The sequence below is a fragment of the Phaethon lepturus genome, unplaced genomic scaffold, assembly GCF_000687285.1.
Source record: "Phaethon lepturus isolate BGI_N335 unplaced genomic scaffold, ASM68728v1 scaffold4080, whole genome shotgun sequence".
In the NCBI taxonomy this organism is placed as follows: Eukaryota; Metazoa; Chordata; class Aves; order Phaethontiformes; family Phaethontidae; genus Phaethon; species Phaethon lepturus.
Genome location: NW_010512523.1, coordinates 5,920 through 31,940, shown reverse-complemented (window position 1 = coordinate 31,940; position 26,021 = coordinate 5,920). Strand labels below are relative to the sequence as shown.

The 26,021-nt window shown below is 35.7% G+C and overlaps 1 protein-coding gene across 1 annotated transcript in view; it reads left to right on the top strand.

The window, feature by feature from the left end:
- The window catches only part of MARCH6 (membrane-associated ring finger (C3HC4) 6, E3 ubiquitin protein ligase), a 52,694-nt gene extending 27,352 nt beyond the window's left edge, over positions 1-25,342 (top strand). Inside the window, exons 10-25 of the mRNA XM_010287296.1 lie at positions 388-446; positions 1,036-1,116; positions 2,321-2,389; positions 2,505-2,579; positions 3,398-3,532; positions 3,803-3,922; positions 5,941-6,041; positions 6,747-6,884; positions 8,683-8,884; positions 13,795-13,864; positions 15,040-15,236; positions 16,959-17,093; positions 19,176-19,265; positions 21,186-21,318; positions 22,217-22,352; positions 24,635-25,342. Of these exons, the coding sequence (XP_010285598.1) occupies positions 388-446; positions 1,036-1,116; positions 2,321-2,389; positions 2,505-2,579; positions 3,398-3,532; positions 3,803-3,922; positions 5,941-6,041; positions 6,747-6,884; positions 8,683-8,884; positions 13,795-13,864; positions 15,040-15,236; positions 16,959-17,093; positions 19,176-19,265; positions 21,186-21,318; positions 22,217-22,352; positions 24,635-24,725 (1,832 nt within the window). The 3' untranslated portion in view covers positions 24,726-25,342. The remainder of the gene's footprint in view (positions 1-387; positions 447-1,035; positions 1,117-2,320; positions 2,390-2,504; positions 2,580-3,397; positions 3,533-3,802; positions 3,923-5,940; positions 6,042-6,746; positions 6,885-8,682; positions 8,885-13,794; positions 13,865-15,039; positions 15,237-16,958; positions 17,094-19,175; positions 19,266-21,185; positions 21,319-22,216; positions 22,353-24,634) is intronic.
- The last annotated feature ends 679 nt before the right edge of the window (positions 25,343-26,021 follow it).

Genomic DNA, 26,021 nt, shown 5'->3' with positions numbered 1-26,021 from the left:
TGCATAGGAAACAGTGAATATACAGAACAGGTTCCTACAGCAGTCTATGAGACCAATACCACCCTAGTACGTAAGACTGAGAAATTGAATCAATTTACACACAGCAAGATGAACTAAGAAGGAAAAGACTATCCTCTTATTCTGTGTAGTTTTATATTGTTTGTAGTCTTTCAGTGTAAATTCTGATAGGACTTTCAGTGTTTGTAAAATTATAGAAATACAACACTTGCAAATACTTGCAGAGAAAGTAAATTTTTTTTAGTTGTTTTCACAAAATCGATGAGAAGTAGAATAATTACGATATTACAATACACATCCTGCAAATAAGGCTCCGTTTAGCAGTTTTCATGATCTTTTTTTCCCCTTCTTTCTGCTTATGTTATGCAGCATTTTGTCCGTACCACATTGGTCACTTCTCCATTGTTGGCCTGGGCTTTGAGCAATATGTAAGTACTGGTTCATAATTTCACCATGAAAAAACTGCCACTATTTATTTAATCACGATATTTTTGTAGCATAATTCCCCTTTTATTTGTGATCACAAAAGTAACCTCAAACCTTTTTTAATCTATAATTAAAAATGTTCTCTTGCTCTTTCACACTTCCTCCATTATTTATATTTCAAGTGAGGTTTCCTTGATTTACCAGAATTGCATACAATTGTGTTTTTTTTAACAGCCTCTTGTTCCTGATGTACACTTTTAATTTGTGTACTGAGTAATTGTCATTGTTGATGATAATAGGTAGTGAAACCTAGGAGGTAGTGAGGTAGTGTAAGGCGACACTTTGTTTCATATATAGAGGTGGTTTCACATTTGAAGAAAGTGGTTTTTAGACTTTTCCAGTAAATGTAAATGTTTTCTACTCTTGGTGGAGATATCAAAAAAGTAGTGGATTATTAAAATATGTAAAAATTAAAGAAACTTGTCACTCTTCTTGAAGAGTTGAGATTTGGAATTTATCGTAATTAAATAAAAAGGAGATGTAATCTTTTAAGAGACTGATAAATTTACCCTTTTTTCCCCTCCCCTCCAGGTTCAAGCATCTCACTTTGAAGGCCTGATTACAACTATAGTTGGATATGTTCTGCTAGCAGTGACTCTAATTGTTTGTCATGTATCCTTTTGTCAGTAGTTACCTGGTTCAGATATTACATGTAAATCATTTTTCTGGCTATATTTTGAGGGAGGCACAGACATGATGCAGATGTAATTAGTTTACCGTTTTGCTCTACTCTTTTGATGAAATCAGAAGAAAAGGTCTCTTCTGTTCTCTTTGTCATTTGAGAGTTGTCAGTGTGACTGCATTCTTTAGAACACTTGCACATATTTAACAACACAGTCATAGACTTTTATGCTTGAAGGCCAACTAAATTTTTGTCTGAGAAGGTGAGTGTAGAACCATTGTTTTTTCCTAACTGTCCTTACACTATTGCTGTGGGCTACGTAGTTGCAGCAGAAAGAGAAATTGGATTATGAAAATACATAGGGTATAATGGGAAATTTATTCACAGTTGTTGATCCTGCCAGATTTTTAGCATGTGGATTGTTTTAGTTTCTCCTTTATGTCTGTGAACCACTGAGAGTTTGCAGCAGGGATTTCTTTCAGGTAATAACCCTCATTATTACAGTGAAAATTAAGTAATGGCAGAGTCCTGAAAGCTAGAAGGTTTTGATCACAAGAAAGAAGTTTGCATTCTAGCTGAATGTTTTTAAAGGGACTACCCCAACTTCAATTTGAAAGAATAAACATTTGTTAGCAGTTTTCTGCTCAAGAGTACACAAAGCTAACATCAACTTTAGACTGCACTATACCAATGTGCAGTGCAAATGTGCTAAAACAGTTGATTTGCATGTCTCTGTTTTGTGTCCTAAAAAAACCCCAAAACAGACACCCAAACTGTAATATGAATCCAGCTTTTCCTGGAAAAGCTGAGAATTTGTTTCAGACTGCATGAAAAGCAAAGCTACCATTTAAGGTAGGCCTTCAGTTTTGAAACTTGCTTACTCATGGCAGACGTTTTCAAAGGCAATTTTATTTCTTGAGAAAACTTTTGGATGCTTAATTTAAGAAGGATGGTAGTGTTTTTTTTATTTGTTTGTTTGTTTTAGATGCTTGTTTGGGGGGGGTTATCCAGCATATCAGATTGTGACTTCCAGGGTCATAGCCAGTTTTGAAAATTTTAATACATACTTCCTATTTTACTTTTGTCTTTTATAAAATTTCCTGTTGCTAAAAGCCACATAATACAGTGTTTCATATTAGTCAAACTATGTTATAAAGTATTTTTCAGTATTATTTTCCTGACAAAACTATTCAGGGTTTGGCAGCACTTGTTAAGTTCCAGCGATCACGTCGTTTATTAGGAGTTTGCTATATTGTTGTCAAGGTAATCCTATTTTTTCATGCGTAGCAAAAAACATTTTCAATTTAACCTTACATTATAATTTTTTTAGCAATTTCTGTTAAACCAGTGAGATGTTCTTCTCTCTTTTTTCCTAAAGGTTTCCTTGTTAGTGGTGGTTGAAATTGGTGTGTTTCCTCTCATCTGTGGCTGGTGGCTGGATATTTGCTCTTTGGTAAGAATAGAAATAAATGGGATAAAATCTTTTTTAACAGTGTTTATATTTAAAGGAAGAAAAGTTCTGATAAGAAGAGAGTTGTTGATAGGAGTTTGATAGCACTCTTCTGTTTTTATAAACAGTGTTTCCAGAGGGAAAGAATTTTTTAGGTATACTTTAATGCTAATTTTGTTATCCTCTCAGTTACTAAATACAAATTAACTTGCTATTATTAGAATAATAAAATCCTAATCCTTTTTACTGCATTTACAAGACCACTGTGATGATGAACTTCTCACAGGCAAACTTGTGTACTGAATAAACTTCTTTATGTAGCCATGTTATGTGAAATGGTAATGACTTCATATTTTAATAGTTGTCCAATCTTTTTCTGTTTTGAACACGATATATACTGTGTTTGCTTGGAATTGAGGAGGACAGTGTTTCCGTCCTGGGGGAAGAAAAAAAGTTAATTTCAAATGGAGAAAATTAATTTCTTCTAGCCTTAGTAGAAATAGAATTTTATTTAAGGCAGTAAGTATTTGCTTCTATCACAGTGCCACTTTATTTGAATTGATTTGTAACTTAGGTAGTGTATGCTAGTGTTTGTGTTGACTTCATTCTTCCTTCTGTCAGAAGAAATTGATCTTTATTTGCTGTTCTTATTGTAAATTATTCCCTTTTTTCTAGTTCAGTGCTATAATTATTTGTTAGTATAAGGCAGACACTTAAATTAAATGCCTAGGAGTATATATGAACTAGGGTAAACAGAATGAGTAACTGTGGATGTTTGTCTCAGACTTTATTTATTCATATTTGTTAACTTAACCTTCTAGGAGATGTTTGATGCCACTTTGAAAGATAGAGAATTGAGCTTTCAGTCTGCCCCCGGTACCACAATGTTTCTGCACTGGTTAGTTGGAATGGTTTACGTCTTTTATTTTGCATCCTTCATTCTTTTACTGAGAGAGGTAAGTCCATTAAGAGCAAGATTGGTATGTAACATAGTTAGAGAAGCTTGCATGTTGAACTGTTAGTTAAATCTTTAACGTGTGGGTATTGCTGCTACTGTGTTTTATGTGTGTATGTTGGATTTCAGCCTTATATAAGAAGGGCCTTGTTCAACAAATACCCCTATTATGTTTAAAACTTACTTGCTGCAGCAGTGTTATCCAAAATGAAAAACAAAGAATACAAAGATAATTTTCTCTTCTTACATTGTTTTCTGTGTCCTACTTCAGGTATTGAGACCTGGTGTCTTATGGTTTCTCAGGAATTTGAATGATCCAGACTTTAATCCTGTGCAGGAAATGATTCACTTGCCCATTTACAGACACCTCAGGAGGTTTATCTTATCAGTGGTAAGGACTTTTCTCAAATTGCTTTCTTTGGAAAGAAAATTTCATACGTTAGCTCCCATATACATATTTAAGGAAAAACATTTTCACCGTGAAGGTGATTAGACACTGCAACAGATTGCTAACAGAATCAACATCTTTTGAGATACTCAAAACTCAACTGGATAAGGTTCGAAGCAACCTGATGCAACTGGGTCTGCTTAGAGCGGGGGGTTGGGGTTGTTTACCTCTAGAGGTCTCTTCCAAAACAAATTCTTCTGTGATATCTTCTCCTTATGCAAAATCACAGGAAATGTCTGTGTATTCAGACATCAAGTGTTTATTATTGTGGACATTGTAAAGCACGTAACTCTCTCATGATGCTCTTGGTTATTGCAATAAGCATTGTGCATCCAATTCAGCTGAAGTAGTGCAGCAGAGGTAGAGTAACTTTGTAGTTAAGTTTTTTTTGGATTGGATTATGCTGATCTAGCCAGTGGTGTCTGTTTCCAGATTATCATTGTAAAATATTGAAAACAATGAAAGTTTTTTTTTTCCTTTTGCTTGTTTGTCTGAAGTTTGCCTAGCATGCAGTAAGGGAAGGGTCTCGGGCTGTCTTTGACAATAAATGTCATGTCAACTGTGAAAACTGATACACCAGAAACATTATTTGACATGCTGTATTAATACATCTAGTGCTTTGGGCTGCAAAAGCTATTAGAGACACTTTAGTTCTATTAGAGAGCCCTTCAGTACATGAGAGGAGCTGATCTGTCCACCTTTCAGAGTCCTTTCTCCTTAGATAATAATGCTTTAGCTGCCTGAAAGTTTGTGTCGCAGCAAGTGGCCCAAATATAAGCAAAGATCTGCTTCTTACTAAAGGTCTTAGAGATATCTTCTCAGACTGTGTTGGAACTGGTGATTACTTGAACTTCACCTTTTGATTTGCTGAGCTAATTAATTCAGAACTTTTACCAGCCTCATGCTAGAATATGGAACCCAGAATGACAATAATTTACAGCTTACCATTTCAAAAAACAAGTCACACTTTCTCAGTATTTTTAGGAAATTTCTTGTGTAGAACATAAACTATTACGTTCAAGAAGAACGGGATTTGATTTTTTTTTTTTTTTTAACCACAGTTAAACACATAATTTTTTTGCATATTTAGTCTCTGGTTGTGCATTTACATGAAGTGTAAGAATGTGTTTAAAATGTACTTGATTTTTAATCCGGTTCCTGAAGGAAACAGGATCTATAAAAATGCATGGTCTTTATGCATCTGATCTCCCCTACTAAATTTTGATCTTTCAGCCAATTTAGAATGTGACAAAATGGAAACTAAAAGATCTTTTGAGGCTTCTACAAGTTGCTTGAAAACTCAGCCCCTAAGAAAAGAGAGGAATTAAAACCAGTAATCCCAGTGCCAGTGGAGGGGGAAGGAAGTAGAACTGTCTGACGTTATTCTAACTGTCTGCTGGCCAGTCAGTGCTTATTCAGCCGCAGTCCTGTTTGGCGAGGGCATCATAGTGTACTGCTCTGCCTGGGATGGAGTTAATTTTCTTCATAGTGGCCCGCATCCTTCTGCGCTTTGCATTAGTGCGTTGCTAACACACAGGTGTTTTGGTTATGGTTGAACAGTGCTTGCACAGTGTCAAGGCTTTTCTTCTTTCCTGCTCTGCCCTGCTCCCTCACTCCTCCAGCGAATAAGCTGGGGATGGGGAGGGGGGTATACGTGGGACAGCTGATCCAGGAAGTCGCTAGCAATCTGTCTGCTGATGGGAAGCAGTGAGAGAATTACTCTTTTTCTTTTGCTTGTACACACAGCTTTTGCTTTCTCTTAAACTGTCATTATCTCAATCCACGAGTCTTCTTTCCTTCCTTCTATTTTATCCCTGTTCAGACAGAGAGGGGAATGAGCGAGCAGCTGGGTAGAGGTTTGGCTGTTAGCCCACACAGGAAACATGTCAGAGAACTGGGCGGGAAAGTAGATTTGGTTGTTTCTGCTATTCAGACTAACTTGTTTAACTTCCTTGTTGCAGATTGTCTTTGGATCAATTGTACTGCTCATGCTCTGGCTTCCTATACGCATTATTAAGTATCTCCTGCCTAACTTTCTTCCATATAATGTTATGCTCTACAGGTAAGCATTTAATTTTAAAAAGATGTTTTATCAGACTCTCTATAACTAGAGAAATATGTATTTGCACTCTTTGAGCATTAATGTGACGTTGTTTGGTATGTTTTGTTTGTTTTCAATTAATGTAAAATTCATTGTTCTAGAAAAGTGAAAAGATAAAGGATGTGGATACATCATACAACTTGTCAAATAAAAAGCTACTAAGAAAAATAAAAGGCATTTTGTATTACTTTGTAACAATAATTATTTGGTTTTCATATGACCTCAAAACACTTTCCCCTTCAACTTTTTTATAGTGAAGCGGGTGCTGTGTTTGTTTTTCACATTCATTCCTGATTATCATTGCTTCAAGGATAAAACAATATCTGTAACTGCATTTCTTTTTAATGATAGCAGTATCTTTCTGTTTCTAATTAATAATTGAAACAGCAATGACAGAAGCCAATAGAAGAGCAAATCATATTCTCTGATACAATCTTTCTCAACCTTTTTTCTTAAATTTCTTGTGCGCCTAAGTGCCTAAACACTCATGAACACTTAATCTGTGCTCAGAGTAGTATATAAGGAAAAAGGTCTGCAAAAAACTAAGAATTGGCATCCAATATATTTTTTTTATTGTGGTGGTATCGATATGATTCAGTGTAAAAGATTACTATCAGAATGTTTCTTATGTTTGACTTGACTTCCTGCTCTTCCCATTGTTTCTAGTGATGCTCCAGTGAGTGAACTTTCCCTTGAGCTCCTTCTGCTTCAGGTGGTGCTTCCAGCTTTGCTAGAACAAGGACATACAAGACAGTGGTTGAAAGGTCTTGTCCGAGCATGGACTGTTACTGCTGGATACTTGCTGTAAGTACAGAAAGCCAAAATCAACTACAAGCATTGTGTCCAGCTTAGCCTTTTAATGTGAAGGCAGCATGCTTTTAAGGGAGTTATCCCAACAAGTAGCTTTAATAGCAATTTTAGAGATAAATACATGATTAAAAACTTCTATAACGATTTCCTATGGAAGTACCTTCTTCTAAGCAGTAGTTGTACCTACTTCTAGACCAGTCTTTCACAAGTAATTCTTCTGGTACACTATTACAACACTTGTTTAGTAAAAAATCTATAAAAATATGACTAACAGCTTGTTAACTTCCTATTATATGGAAAAATTAGAGGTGAGCATCAGCAGAGCATTTCCATGAGTCATTTAAGTAAAATTCATGTGCACATCTTGTGTTTCTTACTATAAGAAGAAAAAATTATTTAGAACATTAAGCTGAAAGAGTTAAGAGTTTAAATTTGGAATCTTAAAGCTAAAAGTTCAGTCTCTACAGAAGGATAAAACTGTATCTTTGTCAGCTGAAGTAAATGATTTTAGAAAGTGAAGTTCTTTAATTTAGACTGCCAGGCAGAGTTCTAGCATGTGAAATTATTTTTTAGTTCATATGTTGTTTGCCAAATTAGTCAAGAAGAAATCAAGGTTTATTTTGTTTCTATGAAGTTTTAAATTTAACATCAAAGTATATTGGCATTCTCCCACCAGGTCGTCTTCATTGTCAATTGTGCCAATGCAGCACTATTAGGATTAAGATTTATTCTTTGCTAAGTTACGTCTGAGACTCTGAGAAAATGAATTACAGACATTTTTTCTTCCACTGCAATCCAAAATATTTACTTTAGGAAAGGAAAAGTCTCCCCACCCCTGTTCTTTTAGTGTGCATTTGGAAAGTTATTTTTTTAATTAATTTGTCCATGTTTTGGTAATGTTTAAATATGACACAAGAAGAGAATTTTGGAGATGATGACAGAAATGGCTTTGCTTTCTCCACTCTTGCAGCTGTTAAGAAGGATTGTGAAATATCTCTTCAGCAATTTTAGTTGAACAAAGACTGAAACCTTTTCCCTCACTTTTCTTAAAAAGAAAACTGCTGTGAAAATGTTTTCATTGTCTGCTAACAGAATATCTGCATGCATCTTACTACTAATAAAAATTGTGCTAAAGCTGAAGAAAATTAACTTAGAAATGTTCATATTAGCTTTGGGGTTTTTTTAATCAGACTCAAATCAATACCTATTTGCTAATGACATATGCAGGAAATATCAGCAAAATACTTTTTAAAGTAGACTTTCTAGGATTGTTGTTCTTAGAAAGTTGTGGACAGGTTATGAGCAATTTACAATCTTCTTGAAAGACTCTGACTGTACTTTTGAAAACACCTCTATATCATTACAGTACCATCCTTGTACAGTTTAGGTTTGAAAGCAATTATTTCCAGTAGAACTTAGTAGCAGTAAAATAAAAGCTGCCAGCTGAGCTGCCTGCTTACATGAACGGAAATATCAATGCAATTTTCCTTTTATATGTACAACAACTTTAATACCAGATGTTGTTTTTAAAGCAGTCAAACAGAGAAGTGATCTTTATTTGTGGCTGCATTCCCACTGTTACTATCTACATCCATGCTAGCATTTTTCTTCTAAATTCTGTGTTTAGGATGACATTGAGGACATTATCAGAAAATCATTTATTTTACTTTATCAAGATTCTGCCAGTACTCCTATATAAGTTTTGTACAATTTGTACTCTTTCTGAGTAGGTCTATATTTCTGTAAGGTTGTCGTTCATACCAAACAGAACAAAACTGAAATTTTGTTACAGGGATCTCCATTCTTACCTACTTGGTGACCAGGAAGAGAATGAAAACAATGCAAACCAACAGCCTAACAACCAGCATGCTCGCAATAATAATGCCATTCCAGTTGTGGGAGAAGGTCTTCATGCAGCCCATCAAGCAATACTTCAACAAGGAGGACCTGTGGGTTTCCAGCCTTATCGTAGGCCTTTAAAATTCCCGCTCAGGGTAGGTATATCTAAATGCATTAAGAGAAAAGGGAAAGGCGTTTGAAAAATGGGTATAATTGTGGGAGGGAAAGAAAGATTTGGACCACATGTTATCAGAAGTCAAGTGGTGTGTCATGTTACAGTTCTGTACAGTTTGCGTCTTTCTAAGAAGCAGACTTACAGTGTGTCATGGTTTAGCCCAGCCAGCAGCTAAGCACCATGCAGCTGCTGGCTCACCTCCCCCCTCCAGGTGGGATGGGGGAGAGAATCGGAAAAAAACTTGTGGGTTGAGATAAAAACAGTTTAATAGGACAGGAAAAGAAGAGGAAACCACAATGATGATAATATTACTGATAAAGAAATATACAGAAACAAATGAGGTACAATGCAACAATTGCTCACCACCCATGACCAATAGCCTGTCCCTGAGCAGTGATTCCCACTCCCTGGCCAACTCGCCCCAGTTTATATACTAAGCATGACGTTATATGGTATGGAATATCCCTTTGACCAGTCTGGGGTCAGCTGTCCTGACTGTGCCCCCTTCCCAGCTTCTTGTGCACCTCCCTGCTGGCAGAGCATAGGAAGCTGAAATGTCCCTGTCTGAGTACAAGCACTACAACTACTTAACACACTGATGTTTTTGGTTGTTGCTATCAACATTATTCTCATACCAAATCTAAAACATAGCACTGTACCAGCCACCAGGAAGAAAAACTAACTCTATCCCAGCTGAAACCAGGACAGTTATTCTCACATGCAGCTTTTTTCAGCCTGTAACTTAAGACCTTCCATTACCATTTTATTTATAGATCCCATCCATGTTGTGTATTATCTATTAGTTCACATCTTATTTTCCTAATTGTTAGTAATGGAGAGAAATACAATAACCCCCCCAGCAAGCAGGTGGTTCAGGAGTGTCTGTAACAAGGCATGGCTTTTAAGAGGGCATACTTCGGTCTTGTAGCTGAAGTTTATTTTAAACTTTTTTGCTTTATTAAGATATCAAATGAAGAGCTTCTGTTGCACCTATGTTAAACATAGAAAGGGTTATGATACTTGAAAGTTTTAAATCGTTACAGTTAAAAAGGAAATGTTGCTGGCAAACACTTAACTTTCTAGAATAACATATAGGTCAAACTAGATAAAATTGTTTCTTTGTTGCCATAGATTTGAGTTAACCAAATACAAACTTAAACACCGCTCACTTAATGTGGTCAAGAATGGAAGTAATGGCTAAAGTTGGAACAGTGTAGCATTGCTTCTGAAGTTTCCTTAAAATGCTGATTCTACCAGAATTCTCATAGCAAAGTACAAAATAGAGCTTTTTATTTTCCTATAAATCTCAACCTAGTAGAACAGAAAGCAAGTTTGGAAGTATTTTAGGATTTCACAACTGTTGAGCTGCTGGGTGTTTGAAGTTCGGGCTTTTGGGGGGTTGGGAGGCAGAGTTAATTCCTTCCACTGCTGTTTTTACCCTCTAAAATGGCTCTCCACAGGAATGCATGAGCTACAACACTGTTGTAGAGGAAACAGTGGGAGGAAGTAGCTTTTTTTTTTTCCCCATCCTTTATGAAGCATGAAAAAGCTAGGGAAGCAGAATGAATTTGCCCCTCTCATAGCAGCTGCTGCTATCTCAGTTTGGTCATAACAGGAAGTCAAAGCATGCTCTGACTGAGACCAATTTAATCTCGCATAAAGATGCACTTACTGCTGAAAGGAGTGGTGCCAGTCTTTTTTCCACAGCAACTGCTCCTTTCTTCCCTTCTTGGCATGAATACCTGTGGTAGAACATACACATGATGAACTGGAACAGGAAACTGGTCCAGCTGAAGACTGAGGTAATATGCAGAAGGTATTGGACACATTTGAAAGTTCAGATAAGACTTTATAGTGTTAATTTTAAAGAAAATATGATACTCGTGAGATTTTCACTTTAAGTCAAGTTAACATGAAGTTGCTGGGATGACAGACAGGTTATTTGAGATTACTTCCCTGCTTGTCTGTTAAGGAGGTGATTAAAGTGGATTCTCACTTGCTGTGACCTGACAGTACATAACAACTGTAATGTGGACATACTGCTTTCAAGGAAGGGGTGTGTTAACCTAGGGACTCAGTAAATCCTTTCTAGAACTACTTTTGCATGGGTTATTTTATTTTTGTGGATGCCTCTGGGTAAGGATGTGCTGAAATAGTCTCCCCCTCTCAACCCATTGCATAGTATAAGCTTTCAGTAATTGGGGTGCTGACCTTGAACTGGTGATAATAACTAAGCAGTTTCATATTCAGCTGTTGAAGGCTGCTTTTTGGGGTCTACTTACCTTTGTCTAGACATTTTAAGTTATTCTTTGGAGACTTCTACAGAACATAGAAATAAAAAGAAAACCGGATTTAACTGAAGTTATTTCCATTGTTTTCATCAAGAGATATGACAAGCACTTGCACAATCTCAAATACGTGGTAGCTCACTGATACGATTTTATATATACTGGTTCCACTTGTTTGAAATATTTAAATAATGAATAATTCAGGATCACTATAGGTGCTTCATTTGTGATTTTTTTGGTATATTGACCTTGGTTCTACTTGGATAAGTTCATCTTACGAAAAATGTCTCCTGCACAGACTTCCACTATGGAACAACACCGTATTTTAATTACTTTCTCAACTGGGATTTTAAGCATTTGAGAAGAAATAAAAACAGTGTAAACATCTGATCTTTTCCATGCTTTCATTGAATTCTTTTAATTTTAACCAAGTTGTAAGAACCTAGAAGGTGATTTATATTCAGTTTTTATTCTGTATGAATCTTTTCCACTAGAACTCGCTCATCATTTCTATATGGATTGAGCAAGCAGTACGAACCGATCCTTCATGTTATTTCAGTTACAAACAAGCATGTAAAACTATGGGGTGTATTGTTTTTTTTATTTAATTAAGTACATACTGTTAATCTCAAACAAAATAAAAAGATCATAATTTTTTATTTATTCTACTGAAAAGCCTATCATCAGTTTTATCAGGCAATCTAGATAATTCTTCCAACTCATTCCTTTTTTAAACAAAGGTTCTTTTACGGGGACCTCCCAAAGCCTTGCCAGAACAAATGCTGATATGTAGAATTTGTTGAATTTCTCACTACTGCTGTCTTCCTTTAGCCTTCCTTTCATAATCCATAGTTGTCAGCAGAGCCTGCAAACTCTCTGGTAAGCTTTCTTCTGAGGATTTATAGTTTTTATTACTTTATTGTTGATCCTTAAAAAAAACCAAAACCAACTATATATAAAAATAAATTTATTCCTACTTTTTATAGACTTGGTATGTTATTTCTAAAATCTCTTTTGGCTTGTCCTACTGTAGTTTTGAATTTCGCTTACCAGAGTTCATCCATTTTCTGTGTTTGGGTTTTTTTTTTTTCCCCTGTGGATTTATTTCCAATTTCTGCAAATATCTTCTGGAAGCCATTTTTATTTTACTGTTTACTGTGACAACTTTGGGGGGACATTTTTTTTCTTTTTAAGTCTTATGATTAGTCATGTGAGTTTGTGCCAGACCTTCACTTCAGTATATCTAAATGCATCTCCTGTGAGCATTTTTCCTTTTGACTACTATTTTCAATATTCTTTTAATAAATATCCTCATTTTAGCTAGTTCACTTTTTTGAAATATTACTATTATTGTGGTGGAGTTTGGAAGGAGAAGGGCTGTCCTCACAATGTCTTTGAGTCTGAATATATTGCAATCACTCTCAGTGCTGCCTCTGTGGTATGTGTGACTAGCTGCCTGTGCATTGTTTAGGTCCAAGTCTAGAACTACTCTTCTTGTATGTTCTCTTGTTCTTGATCCAAAAAGCAGCCATGTATGGCATTTAAAAGCTTTGCATCAGCTTTAGTGTTGTTTTCTCACATGGACTGACTTTCCCCAGTATTCCATAAATAACTATTCAGACAATATTGGTCCCAAGCAAGTCACACCATGTGTTCCTTACCACTGAGAAGTTTTTTTGCCTGCAGTCCAGTTGTCAGCTACGCTGGTTTTCTTCCTTCTGTCGTTTGGGCTCCCTAAACCTAAAGAGAGCATTCTGTGTGAAAAAGGTTATGTGGCTGTCACCTGGCAAGTAATTGGGTATTGTGGAATCATTCCTCTTCACGCTGGCTAAAGTCTACAAAATCACAAAATTTTTCCATCCTTTAAGTGGTGTTGAAGATCCTAACTTAGAGATGAGACTGATCTACATTTTCCCTAAAAGTCTCATCAAGGAAAATATGTGTTACAGATTTAACTTTCTCTTAGTAGTTTGTTATGATAAGGTGTTAGTTTTCTCATAGTAAGCTTCCTTGTTTTGTGGCTTTGATTAGTGAAGCAGAACTTCAATAGCACATAGTATTTGAGACATTCGGATATTTAAAGAAGTCAAGTACATGAGAATTCTCTGGTAAGTTGTAAACCTGACTAAGGAGCCGCCAGCTTTGCTGTCAGCTGCTGGTCGCATAAACTTGAGGGCATCTGAAAGAACTTTCTCAGCAAGGTTTTCCTTGTTGTAAAACCACTGTCTTGCTTATCTGGCATACAGAACTAAAAACCTTTCAGGATTAATGGAGAGTTGTTGTGCTGGTCAGTGCAGAAGTAAAGAGATTATTTTTCAATGTAACATAATAAAGAACTTTAGTCATTCTGGATTCAAATGTTAATTTTTACTGTTGTGACAACTGATGTGAACTTTTAAAAGAAATACAGAACACTGTAGGTGTGCTGCATGTACTGTGGATAGATTTCTTATCACTGATTTGTTTATCCAGTGAAACATCAGCTGGTATTTGAACGTTCTAGGTTAGCTGCCTTTCTATGATGATACATCTTTTTATTTGTTGTTTTGGCTTTGGTTAAATAACTGTCTAGTAAACTGTTTGTCTTTTTTTCTTCTTTCAGATATTTCTTTTGATTGTTTTCATGTGCATAACATTACTGATTGCTAGTCTTATCTGCCTTACCTTACCAGGTAAGTCTATGACTGTAAAACTGTGATTAAAACCAACTCAGCATGTTGCCATGCTCAACAATGGAAGATGTTTTGAAACCACTGTTTAAAGTTAAAAGGAGAATATATGTAAATTTATGTGTCATTTTTAATGGTACATCATCAAATTGTAATAGTCTAAAGTCTAAATGATAAGAGATAATACCTGTATTTAAATAACAGATATTGCCGTTTGTTTTGTTTTGTTGTAGAATAATTTTCTTTTAGGGGCAGGGCTCCAAGTGCTGAGACAATCTCTGTAGTAGTATTCAGAGAAAAAGAGAATCGATGCTCTTGCACCTGCTTTACCATTTAGAGAAGGAAACTATATAGGTTGCTACCAGGTCCTCTACAGTATCTTCTTGAACTAAATATTCTGAAGGCTTCACTATGACAGGTCACTAGGAGACTTTGAAGTGATATACATGCCACTTCTCAAATATGTATGAATAAGTACTTTAACCAAATCAAAAGCACTTCATAGGGTTTTTTAAATAATTTGGAACAAATTAAGATATGTAAACTCATGTGAGTTTTATAACCTAGCTACTGTAGTACCCTGTTATTTTTACTTCCTTGTATTAATGATGCTAAAGTCAATAATACATTGAGATCAGAGTTACGAATTCTGTGATGGTTTAATAGTAGTACATAAAATAATTCTACTATAATACTAGTGAATAGAAACACTATTAAAAAACAAAATGTAGCAAATGCGTCTCCCATTTTTGTCAGAGAGCTTCAGAAGCCCCATCAGTAAGTCTTAAAAAATTATATGAGGCAGTGAAATAATCCAAACATAGTTTATAAGATTTAAGTTCAAGCTTATGCACTAATCCATTATTGCCTTTGCAGTTCCGAAGATTAGTGTTTAGGCTCTGAATAGTACAGTATTCAGTGCTTTGTTTTGCTGTAGTTCAGATCACATTGCTGGTGTAATGAAATTTTAGAGGAAAAAAAAATTCTACATATGTATTTGGCATCATCTACGTAACTATTTACGTAGTGCTTCACACATTCATGCCTTGTGGGTATAGTACCAAAATACTGTTTTATGCTGTGTACTATTTGTGCATTGATATTTAACAATAAGTTTGATAAGTGTTTTTTTAATAGGCAACCTTCCTTAATACATAAAGCATTACTTTATTTAACAGTGTTTGTGTTTTCAGTATTTGCTGGCCGATGGTTAATGTCATTTTGGACGGGGACTGCCAAAATCCATGAACTGTACACAGCTGCTTGTGGTCTCTATGTCTGTTGGCTAACTATCCGAGCAGTGACAGTGCTGGTCGCCTGGATGCCACAGGGTCGTAGAGTGATTTTTCAGAAGGTGAAAGAATGGTCTCTCATGGTGAGTCTTGAGAAAAAAAATTACTGAATTATTGAAAAAGTAGCTAACAAAACTTGTTTCATTTTTACTTGTGGGTTTCACTCTGTAATGTACACTACATTTTCCTTTTCAGACCATTTTGAAGTGTTTGCAGCTTACATTCCCATTGCATAGGGTAACTGTGTTTTTGGAAGCCACCTAGCAAATTGTTAAGCAATCAGTGTAAATAAGTTTGCATGTCTCTGTTTATATATACATGCAGGTTTTTCTGTTTTCCTTTAAAAGGGAGTATGTTGCATTATCATCTCATATGTGATGTGTTACCAAATACATTTATGTTTTCACATACACATGGAAGCTTAACTATTTACTTAATTAGCAACTTGACATTATCAAATGAAAAAAACCTAGTAAAGCTGATAGATGATGATGATGTATGTGTCTCTACAACGTAACTTGATGCGTATTTTCAGAAAGATCTTTATGATTTGTCAGATCTTTGTGGTGTTCAAATTAATATTTTTGAAAAAAATGCCCTTTTTTTTATTACCAGGAGTTCAGATTCTTACCATGGCAGCAAATTTATATCCCACCTTTTTGTTTTGGTTTTGAGAATGTCTATAGTACACTATAACTTTGTGTAACACAAACTGATTGCATACAAACCTTACCAATATGTTTGTAGGAGATACCAAATAACAGCAAGGGAATTTACCGTCTAGTATATAATTCTGGGTTCATTCTGTAAACAGCTTCTCTTTTCTTTCAAGTTTAATATACTTGAGGACAGATATTCCTTGCTTGCTTCAAACTGATAACACAGCAGTTGAAAACAAGTTGAAAACAGCAGGAAGTCTCTGTCACTTAGATGCTTAGGATTTATATATCACATATAATTAGTTGCATTGTGGGCAACGTGATCTAGTGAATCTACTATGAGGTCTGGTACTGGAAGATTTCTTGCCTAAGTATAGTCATTTTAAACATTCGTAGCATAAATGGTATCTTGTGATGGACACGCTTGTGTGCTTATTGAACTATTTACAGAGAGAAGAGCAGTGTAAGTATGTATTTAATGTATTGCCATGTTTCCCAAATATCTCATCCATCATTTTCATTTAGGAAATCTTAAGCTTGTTTAAGAAAATTCAGAGCTAAAATGTAATGCTTTACTTGTCCTTTGTCCCTTCTCCTGACCATGTCAAAGAAGTCAAACTAGTTTTGTATCTCATTTTTGGATGATACATATAAATTAAGAGAATTCTAGAATAAAGAAAGATTCAAGCATGGTATTCTAACTAATTCTTTCATTTTTAAGTCAGAAATATTCTGTAATGAGTGAATAAGGTTTGGTTTTCACTGGAGAAAAATACTCAATTTTGGAAAGATTCTTCTCTGATTTTCCAACATACAAGAATACTCAATGTAGTGGAGTGCCATTGGATAGTATTCCCTCTTGATAATAGTCAAAGGTGTTTTTATGGTTTAAAACCATATGGCCACAGTAGGAACAGTCATGCGTTTTTTCTGGAGGGGGCATGGAATAGGACCCAATCTTGAAAACTTGCATTGCAAAACTATGTATGTAATAAAAATTATTTCCAGGGGTGTATATGTATGAATTAAAGATCTGTGTAGGGTTTTTTCCTCCAGCTTTATCTCTTTAGTTTAAGTTACATTTTGAAGTTTAAACAAAAAGAATCCTCTGTTAAACATATTAATTAGATGTCTGGGGTTTTTTAGATAATGAAGACATTAATAGTGGCTATACTGCTAGCTGGTGTGGTTCCACTTTTGCTTGGTCTTCTGTTTGAACTGGTCATCGTTGCACCTTTGAGAGTTCCTTTGGATCAAACACCTCTCTTCTATCCTTGGCAGGTTAGTTGTTCCCATTCTTTTTCTGCTGTTTTACTTAGAAGTAAAGGGGTATGGGTGTTCTTGTTTCACATTGATTCAATGCTTAAGAGTATTTCCCGTAAGTATGTTTCTAGGTGGCAGAGGAAAGACGACCAGTCTGGATGTGAGGATTATTTAAACCAAAAGGATATGCTTAGAAATTTTAAGTATGAAAAGGTGAACTTTCTGGGGTGACATCAGAGGATCTTTGCATTTCAGTGATCAGATAGACACTTTTTTTCAGTAGTATAATTGTTAAAGTTATGTACAGAAGCTAGTATAGCTGTATGTATGTATGCACAGACGTACATATTCTTCTAACACTTCTGGAAAGCTTTCTGCCTACAGTTATGCAGCAAAAGGTTCAGCTGTTTTAATTCAGTGATGATACACACTATGAATGAAATTTTTATATGCTTTGGGATCGTTCTGGTTTTAGGCTGAGATGTCAAATCATTAATACAAGATTTTGCGGTAGTAGCATTTTGTTTTGCTTCAGTCAAGTCTCACAGGTTAAGGGAGTGCCATCTTTCTTCCTGCAAGTTGGTGGAAGAAGGTACATTGGATTAAGTGATAAATGCTTGCATCACCTAGGCTGAATTATGAAAGAACTTGTAACTCAAAGAAAACCTAACTGAAGGAACCATAACTCAAAAGATCTAGAATGCATATTACTAAATAACAATAAAGTGTTCAGGGATAGTGATTTCCTAAGCTGTCCGTAAACAAGCATTCATTTACTTTCAGTATCCAAATGTTTGAAAGCCATAATACAAAGAAGAATTTGACTGCTAATTTAAATATTCCATTATTTTATAATAGAAGTATACTTTGGAGGTGTCTGTTTAAGTAAATGACTAATAAGTGGGGACATCATATGATTGCAGTGGGAGATGATTACGGTTTCCAAACAGTTTTGGAAAGAATTTGTAATGCTAGAGATGCTAAAAATTCTTAATTTTTGTATATTAGTTCTTTAAAAGTTTGTAATTAAATATACTGAAAGATTTTTATTTTTATGTGGCAGAGCTTCCTCAAAATATCGGAGTAGAGGGATTTGAGACTTGTTCTTAATTAACAAGGAGCTACTGAAATTGAGCATAACTTCAGTTTTTCACAGAGAATAGAGTTACACAGGTTACATGCTTGAGCAAACACAAAGCAACTTTAACACTGACTTTTTTTTAGTAAGTTTTAAAGTTTTTGAATGTATCTGGGGTAGTAGACATTAACGAAAGCTGTCTTTTTAAGTTTTTGGTTAAAGAAAATATATTTCCCCATCAGTTTAAGACAGTTAATTAACCTATGATGTCTTAAATCTTACCAGTTCTGTAGCTGTTTATTCTGCCTTGTCAACCTATACTTTGCATTCTATTTTTAGTGGGTCTTACTGAAGAATCTCTTACAAATATCTGTAATCCAGAAAGGATTGACTCATGATGTACAGTGTTTACTAAAAGCCTGTAGTTCTATTGTGTTCCTTTAATTCCAAGCCATAATAATTGCGGTATATGTTAAAGCATAATTTTTTCTCTGAATAGTATAGCGTTCTTTTGTGAATAGTATTGCCTTGCTTTGTTTACCTTTTCTCATACCAGGTAGGGTTTTGTGAACAATTAAAATTTAAACGAAGAAAAAAAACTTGTTTCCTGGTTTGTGTGAGCATCCTTGTATTTTGTTTCTCTTCTTTTTTTAAAGGAATCAAAATAACTTATTTCTAGGTGAATGTTAGCAGTGTTAATTAGTTTGTACTAGAATGTTAGTCCATTGCTTTAAGTAAGTGTAATGCTTTTATTTTGTATGTGCCTTTAGTTTACTAATAGTAGCTGATTTTCCTGGTTCCAGGGAGCTGAGTATTTTACAAATGTAAGTTAAGTTTGAGGGCATCCTCTTTTTCTTAGGAGTTTGCAGAAGATACCACCTCTTGTAAACAATGTCCCATGTAAATAGGAAAATAGTTATCTTTTCACTTAGAAGTAATATTAACAAGTTGCTTTAAAAGCTTTTGTTTGTCAAACTATTTTAAAATATGTTAATGATAACAGTCTGTTTTTACAAAATTAGGACTGGGCTCTTGGAGTTCTGCATGCCAAAATAATTGCTGCCATAACACTGATGGGTCCCCAGTGGTGGCTGAAAACTGTTATTGAACAGGTAGGAAAAAACTGTCCATGTGAATTATCTGCGTAATACATTTTGAACATTTGAAAGTGAAGAAAATGTTTTTTGAATGTGTGAGTCAGAAAATGGAGTCACTGTTGTAGTAATGGAGTAATTTGAGCAAAACTCAACTATAGAAACCTTTTAAACCATATAGCCTAATCTGTTAAGGTACACTTAGCAATAAAACAAAAATAAGCCTCAGAAATCTGAAATCAAGAAAATGCTGCATATATGTATATGTGATTTTATTAGGTTTGTATTAAAATGAGAAACATCATTATTTCTTCAGATGAATTCACATGTATCCAAATACTGGATTTTATGTCCACCACTCAAGAACAGAGAAGTTCTGCCTTCTCCAGAGCTGTAAAGATCCCCTCATTCATAGATGAGTACACATGCAAGACAGCATTTCCATTCCCCTTTGATTATTAAGCAAGGCAGAGCAGTTTCTGTGAGTAGTTTTGAGTCACATAGCCTGCTGCTTTCTTTGGCAGAAGTATTTTTTTCTTGATTGTAACCTTTAAGTTCTACACTTGTCATCTCAACGAAGTATCTCGATTGTTTTTCAGAAAGTAACTTTTCAGCCCTGCACTATATGTAATAGCTATGGTGCATGTCTTGACCTCTGTACAAAAGATGCCTCTCTTGATTAAATCTAGCACACAGTCCCAGTTACTAAACCACTTACTGATGACTTTAGGTGTCACACTGGAGAAATGTAGTCTTAATTCTGTGAGTACCTTTTGATACATATTGCGGCTCTTCCTTCCATTTTGAATACTCTCCCAAGGGCCTGTTTGTTATATACACCTTCTCCTGAGCCATCCTTAGAAATGGTTACATCCAAGCTGTGAGACAGGCCATTGCCTAGCTGTATGTGGTAGCCATTTGAAATCAGTCTTTTCCCATTAGTCCAGTCATGTTGAGACCTTAGCTCCTCAAGAACAGTGGAGGAGTCTTCAGGCACAGACTCACATGCAAAGGCTCTGGTCTGCCCAACCAAGTACAAAATAAGATCATGTTTTCTGCCTGTGTTACCAAATTTAATAGATTTGCGCTATTAGCATACACAGGATCCTCTTTCAGCCAGTTAACAGCACAGAGTAATCCCAGGTCACCCACAAAACCACCATCCACAGCTCTATTTAATGATCTGTCAGCTGGTCTCTTGCACTTCTGCAGCCAAATCACACCACTATTCCAGATTAAGTTGCTGTCCAGGGCACTATTTAAATTATTTCCCAGAACCCTCATGGTGTGTCCACCATTTTCCCAGAACCCTCTGCATGTCCAGAGAAGGGCAACGAAGCTGGTGAGGGGGCTGGAGCACAAGTCTTATGAGGAGCGGCTGAGGGAACTGGGGTTGTTTAGTCTGGAGAAGAGGAGGCTGAGGGGAGACCTTATCGCTCTCTACAACTACCTGAAAGGGGGTTGTGGCGACGAGGGTGTTGGCCTCTTCTCCCAAGTAACTAGTGATAGGACAAGAGGAAACGGCCTCAAGTTGCGCCAGGGGAGGTTTAGATTGGATATTAGGAAAAATCTCTTCACTGAGAGGGTGGTCAGGCATTGGAACAGGCTGCCCAGGGAGGTGGGGGAGTCACCATCTCTGGAAGTGTTCAAAAAACGTGTGGATTTGGCACTTCAGGACATGGTTTAGGGGACATGGTGGCGCTGGATTAATAGTTGGACTTGATGATCTTGAAGGTCCTTTCCAACCTAGTGATTCTGTGATTCTGTGTAGATTGGCACAGAGTTTTTCCTTCTTTGACTGTTGGCATCATGGTTTTCTTCAAGTTGGGAACACCTGTTTCCTTTCATAAGGAGAATTGTGTAAAACCTTGTAATTATTACTGTAAGTACAAAGCATGGCTTCTTTGATCCATTCTACTTCTAACTGCTTCTTCTTAGGTATATGCAAATGGGATTCGTAACATTGATTTACACTTCATAATCCGTAAACTGGCAGCACCTGTCATCTCTGTTCTGTTACTTTCCCTGTGTGTACCGTACATCATAGCTTCTGGCATTGTACCTTTATTAGGTATGTATACATTCAGAATACCTGTTTATCATCTGATGATTTAGAGCAATGTAAATATATCTGTGGAAATAAAGTTTCAAGCTCTAGGTAATTCAAAAAAAACCCAACAAACTATTCTGACAACAAATGTATATGCTTAAGGATTGCTCTGTCGTATTAAGTCTGAGGGTTTTTGAGAACTGCAATACATTATTCTGACTGGCTTTTTAATAAACCAAGTGCAGAATACATCAAGAGTCTAGTTTGGGAAAGCAATGATTATTAATTTCTTCTTTGGACAATCAACCTTTAATTTTAGTCTCTCTTTAAGAGCTATACTGAGCTGAGGACATCTTTCCTGACTTGTCAAATTCTAAAGGAAGCTTAGAACAGGTGGAAATATTGGTTTTGTTTTGAGTGTTAAAAGAAAATGTAAATTGTAAATATGAGGGGGGTCTGACTTTCCTATCTCCTCATAATTGAGGGAAATAATTTTATTAGAAGCAGAGTAGAGGTGCTTTTTCATCAACAGTTGTTTCGTTGAGAGTTAGTTCTGATGTTAACAACATGTTCAAGAGGTCTCATTTTATCCTTCAACCTCTCACTTGAATGCAGACTTTTATAGTGTCAACTTTTTTTCTGACACGAGGTATACAGAAGTCAATAAGCAAGAAGAGCTGATAAGCCCAATGTTTTTACTGTGGATTTTCACTGTGTTAATGGAAAACTTTCAGCTTTAATACTTCAGATGAAAAAGAACAGCAGGTGTCATTGGATTTCTGAGATTAATGCATGTGTTAGCTAATCTTTCTACTGACATTACAGTATGACAAAAAGTATGGAAACAGGTAGAGAAGCAGAAACGTGTGTGCTACTTTAGCAATGTTAGATTATGTGAGATTTGTGTGTTGTTCTGCAGGAGTTACCGCTGAAATGCAAAACCTCGTTCAACGACGGATTTATCCTTTTCTGCTTATGGTGGTGGTTTTGATGGGAATTCTTTCCTTCCAAGTCCGCCAGTTCAAGCGCCTTTATGAACATATTAAAAATGACAAGTGAGTATATAGTGTGGGTTTTTAATTTTTCCACTTTAATTTGTGATAACAACTGCAGATTGAATTCAGGTATTGTAGATACTTAGAGCTAAAATGGATTTTTAAGAAGCTTTCTAGACAAATGACTCTGAGGCAGACCTAAACTATTCTTGTCAAATGTTTTATCTATGGTTCAGGCAGATGAACAGAGGAATAGACTGTCTTTATAAATGGAAGACACTCCCCTATACCTAACTTGAATGTGTTTTACCACAAAGAAAGCTGATCGCTTGTTTGTCTCCCCCTCTGTAGTCTTGAAGGACAAGTGAATGTAATAATTATGACATATCTCGAAGTAAAATCACGTCTCAATTTGCTGCTTATAAAACCATTTCTCCAACCTTTACTGCATAGCTTTTTTCTTATTCCTTCTACTGCTTAGTCCAAGTAACCTGTTAAAGAACGTTCAGTTGATTTGATAGTTTGTCCTTACCAAATTTTGTACTGTTTTCTGATGTTTTCAGTAACTATTACTCTGTATTACTCAGGTGCTTGATAAAATACGAATTTTCTCAGTGTGTTTTCTGGTTATCCTGCTTAGTTTCTAAGCTTTTTTTGTGTTATCCTTATTACCTTCTTTTTTGTGTTACCCTAATTGCCTTATGTGTTGATTATTTAGAAAAATAAGTTTTAGACCCAGCAACTAGTCTTCCTAGTCTGCTTTTGTATTGAAAAGGAATAAATGACTGTTGTATTCATGTCCCAAGTTACCCTAGAACAGTTTTGTTTTCCACTGACTACAAAAGGGGTCAAACCTAAAATAAACTTCTTTGCATCTTAAATGTTAGGAAGTGACTGATACATTGTTTGGTGTAAACTTGAAATTAATAGTATCTAGAAATATTAAGAGAGTTGTAACAAACTCTCAGCAGATCAATTTATATGTCAGCACCTTTTATTTGATCAGCTGATTTAAATCCTGTTCGCCACCTGCCTTCATAACATGTTCTGTACTATTTGGCCTCCTGTAGTATGTATAGCTGGCATTTCTATTTACAAATGGGTTTTGAGCTAAATGTTAGTATCTTTTAGGCAGAGTGCGTATTGAATTGCAACTTTCATTAATGTTACAAGTTGCTTTTTTGTGTAAATAAGGCATGTAAACAGTATACAAAGCTGTGAAAATATATCTAAGTGAAAATTACTTTGATATTGAATTAACTTTTAAAAAGTTATAACCATCCTTGTAGACAAGAAGTTTGTACAACTTAAGTTAATCTCGTTTCAGGAAGTAAGCAAACATAGTCATGCTAGCCAGTAGAGATTTATAGTTTAGAAATATATTTGCTTAAATCTTTCATATCACAAATTCAAAAACATATACCAGTTCTTGGGTAATTCTAAAATGTACAAAAAAATACATGATGACTGTTTGGTACCATGCAGAAAGGAGCGGAGGTGAAAAAGTTTCTAAAGGCAATGGCAGGTTTCAGGGGAAGAATTTGTAAGTGTATATGGCTCTTCTACACATAGAACCAGCATACAAATAGGAAGCATGGAGAAGAATTTAGGTGGCAAAAAGGAGGAGTGTGAAACAATGATAGGAAGTAAGGAATAACATGAAAGGTAGGAAAACTGCCAAGCTGATGAGATGTTGAAACAGAATTTAAATAAAGGAATCTCACAGCCCTTAGGCTTGACATGGAGTAGCATTAGGATATTTTCTCTCCTTTTAAGATTGAACTGCAGTAAAAGTTCTTCCTTTACAATATTTACTTTTTTCAACCAGAGTGTTTTTCACTGGATAGACATAAGCCTCTCTTACCCAATGCATTCTGCATTGTGGCAGGTTCTTTTGTGAACTTGGAACCTCATTAGCGCTCTCATTTGGTTCTATATCTGAGTTGTTGGTCAAGATGTTTGAGTCACAGTGGCTCGAACAGATGCTGCAAAGATGCTTCTGAAAGTATCATCCAGCAAAGAGGCTGGGTATATAATTAATGCAAACACACTCTTTATATTTTATATCTTCATTCAGCTTATATATGTCTGAATATGTAACTGACTGACAAAGTTAAGGCTGTAAACACAAACCTGTAATGTCGCATTCCATTATGAAATGCCTGAATGTTGAGAAAAAAGGTGAGGATGGTTGAAGAACAGTAAGGGGGGAGGGATCACTTGTTGAATAACTCTTCTTGAAATGAGAAAGCTTCTTCTGCAGCAAAGGAGATAGACTGGGTTTGTGTTACAGAATTGTATTAACTTTTGTTAATTTCTCATTGTTTTTACTGTAATCCCAGGTACCTTGTTGGGCAACGACTTGTGAATTATGAACGAAAGTCTGGTAAACAAGGCACATCAACAACTCCACCTCAGTCTTCACAAGAATAAATGGTCGTATTAAACATCGTGACCTTCCCTTTGCCTTTACATGTCCTTTTTCATAGACTCTTCTTCAGTCTTTGGATATCTCTCCCAGTAATACCCTCAGCAGTGTTTTGGCTTCTGTTAGTAGCATCCAGATAGCAGTTAAGGCTCTGCTCCTTATCTGCATTTTCTGATGTTATCAGTGCTGTCTGAGGTTTGTATATGTGTAAATAGAAGTATCCTGACGCCCTAAAACCTTGGATTAAAAAGAATGTGCATTGTACATCTTTAAAAAAGTATATTAATTTATTAAATCTAGTTGTCACTTTATTTTGGACTGCTGTTCTGTTGACAATGTGCCACAAAGCAATACTGCAAAGAGGCAAGATGTTTTTATAAAATTTGGAGCTTACTTTATGGTGTTCATAACAGTTCTCATTGTAGTAATATAGTATGATTTTCATGAGTGGAAAGGCCACACAGAGAATATCAGAAGTAAATAACTGTCTTACAGTCAGCAATGAAGTGGCTGTGGTGAGAACATAATGAACTATGTATCTTGCTGTCAAGTCTTTTTTATTATTTTGTATAACACCAAAGCTGTTGTACATTTTCTATTGCCTGATTGTTTTTCATGTGTCTGAGTTTGTAATATTGTACAGTTGCTGTTAAATCAAGAAAATATTTCCTCCTCTGAGAATTCAGATGTACTTGTTGAGGCTCAGATGGGTTTTTCTGTTTGGGTGGGGGGAGAGGGCTGGCTTTGGGAATCAGGATTTCCTGAATTGAAACAGTAAGTAAAAAATTTGCTAAGGATAGGTCGTGGAAGTATTTAAAGCTACCAAGGAAAATTAGATAGGTTCACAACTTAAATTATAGCCAATTTTGTGTCAATATTGGAATTTTTCAGGACATCAAGAGAAGGGATGAACCTTATCTGACGTGTTTGCACAGAAACAGAGAGCATAGTGTAAGCAACATTCTGACCTGGTCCTTAATTAAAGAGCTTGAAATCTTTTTTTCTGTAAGTTACCAAAGTTGCAAATTGTAGTGTGAATTTTATATTGCACAATTCCCTAAAAAGAAAAAACCCACAACAACAACAAAAATCTCTTTCAGGATTGGTCACTGTGAATTTTTGTGGAAATAATAGGGAGGAAGTGATTCATCACGCACCATTTATTGTCTGTGGGGCAGGGAAATACATATGCTACTAAACAGGCAAGGAAAAATTAGCAGATTTCTTTGCAAGGACACAGTCAAACAAGAGCCACCAAATCAAGTCTGTGTTATTTCTATATGTAGATAGAGTTCTTTTGC